This window comes from Eimeria necatrix, genomic scaffold, assembly GCF_000499385.1.
Source record: "Eimeria necatrix Houghton genomic scaffold, Enh_scaff966, whole genome shotgun sequence".
Lineage (NCBI taxonomy): Eukaryota > Apicomplexa > Conoidasida > Eucoccidiorida > Eimeriidae > Eimeria > Eimeria necatrix.
This window is the reverse complement of record NW_013654760.1, coordinates 5,001-13,360: the sequence shown is the minus strand read 5'-3', so window position 1 is coordinate 13,360 and position 8,360 is coordinate 5,001. Positions and strand designations below refer to the sequence as shown.

The 8,360-nt window shown below is 52.8% G+C and overlaps 3 protein-coding genes across 3 annotated transcripts; 1 reads left to right on the top strand and 2 right to left on the bottom strand.

The window, feature by feature from the left end:
• Nucleotides 1-313: 313 nt before the first annotated feature.
• On the bottom strand, nt 314-1,294 carry ENH_00084630 (hypothetical protein, conserved; the record flags this gene model as incomplete). The annotated part of the gene is made up of 2 exons (XM_013583531.1): nt 314-874; nt 1,028-1,294. 2 exons carry the CDS (start codon nt 1,292-1,294, stop codon nt 314-316), a joined length of 828 nt encoding a protein of 275 aa, XP_013438985.1.
• A 1,165-nt stretch (nt 1,295-2,459) lies between these two features.
• On the top strand, nt 2,460-3,216 carry ENH_00084620 (DNA-directed RNA polymerases I and III subunit RPAC2, putative; the record flags this gene model as incomplete). Its single annotated transcript, XM_013583530.1, has 2 exons — nt 2,460-2,673; nt 3,011-3,216. 2 exons carry the CDS (start codon nt 2,460-2,462, stop codon nt 3,214-3,216), a joined length of 420 nt encoding a protein of 139 aa, XP_013438984.1.
• A 1,295-nt stretch (nt 3,217-4,511) lies between these two features.
• On the bottom strand, nt 4,512-7,925 carry ENH_00084610 (zinc finger (C3HC4 RING finger) protein, putative; the record flags this gene model as incomplete). Its single annotated transcript, XM_013583529.1, has 6 exons — nt 4,512-4,620; nt 4,994-5,748; nt 5,980-6,505; nt 6,746-6,926; nt 6,997-7,049; nt 7,831-7,925. The coding sequence occupies 6 exons, from the start codon at nt 7,923-7,925 to the stop codon at nt 4,512-4,514; spliced, it is 1,719 nt and encodes a 572-aa protein (XP_013438983.1).
• Between the last annotated feature and the right edge of the window lie 435 nt (nt 7,926-8,360).

Sequence of the window (8,360 nt, the reverse complement as noted above, 5' to 3'; positions counted from 1 at the left end):
GGTCCTTCATGACAACTGCAGGTCTTTTTTGGAAATTAAATTCATTTTTAATTCTTTTAATTCCTTTTTTTAAATCTTCTACACTTCCGCCCCAAGCTTCTCGGTCCGTCATTATCAACAACACGTCAGCTCCTGCAGCAGCAGCAGCAGCAGCAGCAGCAGCAGCAGCAGCAGCAGCAGCAGCTTTTGCAAATTTTCTTCTTTTCTCCCATTTTGCTTCTCATTTGTTTATTATTGCCGTTATTATTCTTTATTATTTATTTATTAATTCATTTATTCATTTATTTGTTTATTCATTTGTTTATTTAGCTTTTTAATGGACAACTGCGTGCTGCTGCTGCTGCTGCTGCTGCTGCTGCTGCTGTGGCTGACCTGCTGCAGCGAGCGGCAGCAGCAGCTCCTCAATGCTGCAGCAGCTCAATCTGCTGCTGTTTTGATTTTTCAGAAAAGTGGATTTTCTTTTAATATCACAAACCACACTTAGGGTCACTTCATCGGGATCTTGTGCTTTTAAAGCTTCGAAAAGCTCATTCCCCTGCTGCTGCTGCTGCTGCTGCTGCTGCTGCTGCTGCTGCTGCTGCTGCTGTGGCTGCTGCTGCTGCTGCTGCTGCTGGGGGTTTTCGAAGGCTTGGAGGCGCTTCAGCAGCCGCTGCTGCTGCCGCTGCTGCTGCAGCAGCACCTCCTGCTGCCTGCCGCTTGCGTCCCTGCATGCAGCAAGCTGCTGCTGCAGCAGCTGCTGCTGCTGCTGCTGCTGCTGCTGCGGCCTCGGCCGCAGCTTTTCAATTAGCTTCCCGTTGTGGCAGTGAGACACATAGTGCTGCCGCAGCTGCAGCGGGTCATTCATCGAAGAGTGCTGCTGCAGCAGCTGCTGCACCTGCAGCAGCAGCAGCAGCAGCAGCAGCAGCAGCAGCAGCAGCAGCAGCAGCAGCAGCAGAACGAAGCTCCCAAGATGCACACACACCAAAACAGACGCCGTCTACGCCCTGATCTAGGGTTTAGGGTTTAGGGTTTAGGGTTTAGGGTTTACCTCTTGCTGCTTTATATTCACAAGTCTTCTCAGCCTATCATAAGGCTCAGAAGGCTCTCTTAGATCAGCAGCAAAAAGTGCAGAGGGGCCCCCCAGGGGGGCCCCCCCCCAGGGGGCCAGGGGGGCCCCCAAAGTACCCAAAAAGGGGCCCCCCGTAGAAGGGGGCCCCCTAAGGGGGCCCCCTGGGGGGCCCCCTGGGGGGCCCCCTAAACAGGGGCCCCTCTTTGGGGGGCCCCCTAGGGGGCCCCCTGGGGGGCCCCCAGGCATCTGCTGCAGCCCGCAGCCAATAAAACCCAATAAGACCCTGGAGGTCCCTTGGGGGCCCCCAGGGGGGCCCCCAGGGGGGCCCCCAGGGGGCCCCAAGTGGGGGGCCCCCAGGGGGGCCCCCCTGGAGGACCCTGGGGGCCCTAGGGAGAGACTGTGTGCAGGCGATGCTGTCTCAAAGACATGCAGCAGCAGCAGCAGCAGCAGCAGCAGCAGCGGCAACCTTGCATGCTGCTGCTGCTGCTGCTGCTGCTGCTGCTGCTGCTGCTGCTGTTGCTGTTGCTGTTGCGGCCTGGCGACCGATGAGGGCCCCAGTCGAGTGCACAACATAAGGCAGGCCGTAAACCCTAGGCCCCAAACCCTAAACCCTAAACCCTAAACCCTAAACCCTAAACACTAAACCCTAGAGTGTGCCGCAAACTGGGCAAATCAAACCCCAACAAGCCTGCCCAGGGGGCCCCCGGGGGCCCCTCGAGCTGCCTTTTGCTGTGCGGGGGGCCCCTAAGCAGCAGCAAGGGGGCCCCCAGCCTCTGCTGCTGCAGCAGCAAACCCAAAAGTACAAAAAGAGGCCAAAAAGAAACAAAAATGGAACAAAAAAGACAAACAAAGACAAAAAAGAAACACAATTAATTTATTTATTCAAAGACTGTTCCAAATACCATTTTACTGGCTCTTGGGGGCCCCTGGGGGCCCCCGGGGGCCCCCCGGGGGCCCCCCTGGGGCCCCCTGGGGGCCCCCTGGGGGCCCCCTCGGGCTGCTGCTGCTGCAGCATCCTTCTATGGGAGGCTCTTGTGGTTTATTAAGAGTTAAAAGAGATTAAAAAAGATAAAATAAAATAAATTTAATTAATTTGATTTATTTATTTTATTATTTTCAACTTTTGGAAGCAAAAAGGAAGAAAACCCTGTGGGGCTCTTCGGTGGGACTCCCAGCTTGCTGCTGCTGCTGCTTCCGCTGCTGCTGCTGCTGCTGCTGCTGTTGCTGCTGCTGCTGCTCTTTTTCAAGCGTTTAAAGCTTTTGCTGAGCCCTCTGCCTCGACGGCTGTGGTTCCCCCCTAACGCAGCAGCAGCAGCAGCAGCAGCAGCAGCGGCAGCAGCAGCGGCCGCAGCAACAGCAGCAGCAGCAGCAGCAGCAGCAGCAGCAGCATAAGCTGCCCGTTCTATTCACAATGGCGCCCGTGACCGCGTTCGCGTCTTCCTCCCCGGCCTCCCCGGACGCACCCAGCAGCAGCAGCAGCAGCAGCAGCAGCAGCAGCAGCAGCAGCAGCAGCAGCAGCAGCAGCAGCAGCAGGAGTTTGACAGTGTGTCTGCCGGGGGAAACGCACACTTTGGGGGCTGTGCTGCGCACTTTGCTGCTGCAGTCGGAGACAGTCGAATTCGCAGGTTATTCTGTCCCCCACCCCACGCAGTGCTCCATGAACTTGAGGGTTCAAACCACCGGCAAGTCGAGGGTTTAGGGTTTAGGGTTTAGGGTTTAGGGTTTAGGGTTTGGGGTTTAGGGTTTAGGTGCCTCCGCTGGAAGCGTTTCTTCTCCACAACAAAATGGCTCTTTCGCACCCTTTCAAAGCCCTTTAAAAAAGCAAACAAACAAACAAATAAATAAAATAAATAAAAAATAAATAAATAAATAAATAAATAAATAAATAAATAAATAAATAAATAATAAATAAATAAATAAAAATGATAAACCCCGCGCGCTCGCTGGCTCTGCGGTGTACAGACACCCCAGCGCTGGAGGCGCTGCAGTTGGCCTTCGAGCAGCTGCGCGGAATTTGCGAAGTCCTCAGCAGCAAATACCAGCTAGCCATGCAGCACTTCCAGCAGCAGCAGCAGCAGCAGCAGCAGCAGCAGCAGCAGCAGCAGCAGCAGCAGGAGGGGGAGGGGGAGGAGGAGGCAGCGGGGGAGGACATCGACGCCGACGAATGAAGCCACACATACTGCAGCTAGCTAGCTAGCTGGCTAGCTAGCTAGCTAGCTAGCTAGCTAGCCATGTGGCCAGCTAGCTAGCCAGCTGGCATGGGGAGCTAACTAGCTATGCAGCTAGCTAGCTAGCTGGCCAGCTGGCTAGCTGGTGCAGCGACCTGCCTAGCTAGCTAGCTATCTAGCTAGCTAGCTAGAGGCAAGATTGGCTTTTCAATAGCTAGCTAGCTAGCTAGCTAGCTAGCTAGCTAGCTAGAGGCAAGATTGGCCTTTTAATAGCTAGCTAGCTAGCTAGCTAGCTGTTTAGCTAGCTAGCTGTTTAGCTAGCTAGCCGGCTGTTTAGCTAGCTAGCTAGTCAGCTAGCTAGTCAGCTAGCTAGCTAGCTAGCTGTTTAGCTAGCTAGCTAGTCATAGTGCTAGCTTTACAACTAGCTATACAGCTAGCTAGCCATTGGGCCTCACAGCTAAGAATGCAGTCGGCAGCTAGTTGCTGCAGCTAGCTGCTGCAGCTCATTGCTGCAGCTAGCTGCTGCAGCTATTTGCTGCAGCAAATTGCTAACTGCTGCAGCTAGCCATGGCTAGCTGTGGGTATTTCGTCTTGTCTTTGGGGCCTCAAACGGGGCAGTTTGATTTATTTATTTGTCCAACTAATAATTATTAATTATTTAAAATACCATTTTAATTTATTTAAAATAATTTTATTTATTTAAAATTATATTTTCATTTATTTATTATCTTCAAATAATAGTTCCTAAATAGGGGGGGCCCCCTAATTGCTGCTGCAGCTGCTGCAGCTGCTGCAGCTGCTGCAGCTGCTGCAGCTGCTGCAGCGCTCAGAGCTGAGAGCAGCAGCAAATGCCCCCAACTAGCTAGCTAGCTGGCTAGCTAGCTAGCCAGCTAGCTGGCTAGCTAGCTGGCCAGCTGACTACCTAGCCAGCCGGCCAGCTAGCTAGCTAGTTAGCTGTCTAGCTTGCTGCTGGCTAGCTAGCTAGCTAGCTGGTTAAAAGTGGCTACGGCGAGCTGTCTGCCTACAAATAGCTGCTGCTAGCTGCAGAAGCTAGCTGCAGCAGCTAGCTGCAGCAGCTAGCTGCAGCAGCCAGCTGCAGCAGCTAGCTCGTGCAGTTGCAGCAGCTAGCTAGCTAGCTAGCCGCGCTGAGGCCCTTGAAGCAGCAGCAGCAGCAGCAGCAGCAGCAGCAGCAGCAGCAATTAAGAAAAAGCAAAAGATGAGAAATGATTAAAGAGAAATAAATAATAAATAAATTTAATTTTGGATTATGAAAACTTGCCACAGAAAGACTTTCTTTACACTCCTCGCAGCTCCAGCTCGCGGCGACCCAGAGCCAACGCTGCTGCTGCTGCTGCTGCTGCTGCCGCTGCTGCTGCTGCTGCTGCTGCTGCTGCTGCATTGTGGCTGGGGGTCGGCAGCAGCAGCACTCGCGGAGCTGTTCTACTTGCTTTTTTCGAAGCTGGAGGGACAGCTACCTAGCTAGCTAGCCACCAGCAGCCAGCTACCCAGCGACAAGGATGGGGGGCTAGCTAGCTAGCCAGTTAGATAACTAGCTCGCTAGCTAGCTAGCTAGCCAGCTAGCTAGCTAGCTGGCTAGCTGGCTGGCTAGCTAGCCGGCCGAAGCTAGTTCGCAAGCTAGCTAGCGACAAGAGTTAGGAACTAGCTAGCTAGCTAGCTAGCCAGCTAGCTAGCTAGCTAGCTAGCTAGCTAGCTAGGTTTCAAATAAGTGGCGGTGGGAACAGCAGCTGGTTATGAGCTGCTGCTTCTGTTGGCTAACCACCGCCGCTGCTGCTCTGCTCTTAGCCGCTGCAGCTCAGCGTCTTCTTGCTGCTGCTGCTGCTGCTGCTGCTGCTGCTGTTGCAACTGCTTTTGCTGCTGCAGTTGCTGCTCCTGTTGCTGCTGCTGCTGCTGCTGCAACGCCGCAGTTGGGGAAAGAGACCCCTCCTGCGGGGGTGCTGCTGCTGCTGCTGCTGCTGCTGCTGCTGGAAACGCAGCAGCGGCTGCAGCAGGGCCAACTCCCAAGGCCTGCCACGAAGCGACAGCAGCAGCAGCAGGTGGTACAGCAGCAGCAGCACCAGGTGCAGCAGCAGCAGCAGCACCTGCTGCAGCAGCAGCAGGAATTGCAGCTCCAAACCAACTAGGAAGAGGAGGCATAGAAGGGACCCCGGGAAGGGCCCCCACAAGAGCTGCTTGCTGCAGCAGCTGCTGCTGCAGCAGCTGCTGGCTCCACAGCTGCTGCTGCAGCAGCTGCTGGTGCTGCTGCTGCAGCAACAGCTGCTGCTGGTGCAGCTGCTGCACTGTCAAGCCGGGAGCTCCCTGCTCGTGCGCTGCGGCGCTCACCGCATCCTGCTGCTGCTGCTGCTGCTGCTGCTGCTGCTGCTGTTGCTCCTGCTGCTGCACCATGAGCTGCGGAGCAGCAGCAGCAGCAGCAGCTGCTGCTGCTGCAGCGTCAGCAGCAAGCCTCCCCTGCTGCAGCTGCATTATTTGCGCCTCCACAATCCACAAAGCCGACTGCAGCCGATACGCCTCACACTGCAGCAGCAGCAGCAGCAGCAGCAGCAGCAGCAGCAGCAGCAGGAAGGCAAACACTTCATATCCCAAAGCCACAACAGCAGCAGCAGCAGTAGAGGAGCAGCAGCAGCAGCAGCACGATGCGGAAACCGCTGCGGCGCAGCACAGAACTAACTACACAAAGCCACAGCAGCAGAAGCAGCAGAAGCAGCAGCAGCAGCAGCAGCAGCAGCAGCAGCAGCAGCAACCTACGAATTGCAGAGAAGCCCTTAGTGCTGCCAGCAGCCCCTCCGTCTGCTGCTCTCGTTGGTCTGGGCTGTCTGGCCAGGCTGCTGGGGCTTGCTGCTTGCTGCTGCTGCTGCTGCTGCTGCTGCTGGAGCTGAGGTCTGCTGCAGCAGCAGCAGCAGCAGCAGCAGGCCTGCGCCGCGCACCCAGAGCTTGCTCAGAGAAAAGAGAAAAAGCCCCAAAGAGATTTGTGCTGCTGCTGCGGCTGACTCCAGTGTTGGGGCGGCCCCCGCTGCTGCTGCTGCTGCTGCTGCTGCTGCTGCTGCTGCTGCCCCGCTGCTGCGCGGGCAGGCTTCCGTCTGCTGCAGCAGCAGCAGCTGCTGCTGGCGCTGCGGCCCCTGCAGCTGCTGCTGCAGGCGCTGCGCCACCTGCTGGGTCCTGCTGCTGCTGCTGCTGCTGCTGCTGCTGCTCTCTTGCTGCTGCTGCTCTCGGCGGCTCCACAGGAATGTCAGCTCGGCAAGTGGGGCAGGACTGCTGCTGCACCAGCCAGGCCCTGAAACACAGCAGCAAAAATGCAAAAAGACTGCTGCTGCTGCTGCTGCTGCTGCTGCTGTTGCTGCTGCTGCTGCTACTGTTACTGCTGCTGCTGCTGCTGCTGCTGATTTTCGTGGTGTGGCTCTGCCCAATCTCTTCCACCGCCTAGCAGCCAACTATCCCTACCGCTGCCCTCACTCGCTGCTGCTGCTGCTGCTGCTGCTACTGCTGCTGCTGCTGCTGCTGCTAATGCTGTTACTCTACTGCTGCTGCTACTGCTGCTGCTGCTGCTGCTAATGTTGTCACTCTACTGCTGCTGCTACTGCTACCGCAGCTCCTGCTGCTCTTGCTGCTCCTGCTGCTACTGCTGCTGCTACTGGTGCTACTCCACTGCTGCTGCTGCTGCTGCTGCTGCTGCTGCTGCTGCTGCTGCTGCTGACCTGAGGCAGTCAATGTGGAATATGTGGCTGCAGGGCAGCTTTTTGCTGCCAGGGGCCAAGGTGTCTCTACAGATAATGCAGGTGTCTGCTGCTTCCAGCTCTTCTGCTGTTGCGTCTGGGAACCTGCAGCAGCAGCAGCAGCAGCAGCAGCAGCAGCAGCAGCAGCAGCAGCAGCAGCAGCAGCTGGAGGCATGGGGTGGTGAAAAAAGAAGGATTTTGAGACAAAAAGGAAATAAAAAAGAGACAAAAAGGAAATAAAAAAAAGAGAAATGAAAGACAAAAAAAAACAAAAAGGGAAGACAAAAAGGAGACACAAAGGGGGGCAAAAAAGAGACAAAAAGGGACAAAAAAGAAATAAAAAAGGGACAAAAAAGAAACAAAAAAAGGACAAAAAAAGGACCAAAAAGAAACAAAAAAAGGGACAAAAAAGAGACAAAAAAAAGACAACTTGTCCCCTTTTTGCCTCTTAAAAAGAGGCAAAAAGGGGACAAAAAAGAGACAAAAAGGAGACAGAAAAAAGAGACAAAAAGGAGCCCAAAAAGTGAAAAAAAAGCGGAAATAAGGCCCCGAAATGATCTAAAAAGCGGAAATGAAAAGCAGACAAAAGAGGAAACAAAAGGAGACAAAAAGGGACAACAAGGAGACAAAAAAGGGACAAAAAAGGAGAAAAAAGGAGAAAAAAGAGACAAAAAAGGGGCCAAAAGGAGACAAAAAGGGAAAAAAGAAAAACCAGAAAAGCCGAAAAACGACGGAAATGAAGCCCCAAAAACGCCGAGAAAGAGGAAATGAAAAGCAGAAAAAGGAGGAGACAAAAAGGAGACAAAAAGGGACAAAAGGGAGACAAAAAAGGGACAAAAAGGAGACAAAAAAGGGACAAAAAAGGAGAAAAAAGGGGAAAAAAGACCTGGAATCGAGGTTTTTGGAGAGGGCCCTGTACTTGCGGAAGGAAAGCACGCGGCGGTAAAGCGCTTTGGAAACGTGGAGGATGTCGGCAGTCATGTAGAGGGGCAGACGAGAAGGTTGAGTGAAGAAAAAAATCAACATGAAGGCCTGGAGGCCCCGAAACAGCAGCAGCAGCAGCAGCAGCAGCAGCAGCAGCAGCAGATGCAGCAGCTAATGCAGAGCTTGCCACAGCAAAAATCAGCAAAAATGACCACGTGGAAGTCGAAATACAAAAAAAAGAAATTTAAGATTTCAAAAGAAATTTAAAATTGAAAATAAAGAAATTAAAGAAATTAAAAGAATTAAATAAATTAAAATAAATTAAAAGAATTAAATAAATTAAAATAAATTAAAAGAATTAAAGAAATTAAAATATTTTAAATTAAAAGAATTAAAGAAATTAAAATAAATTAAAAGAATTAGAGAAATTAAAAGATTTTAAATTAAAAGAAATAAAGAAATTTAAATATTTTAAATTAAAAGAATTAAAGA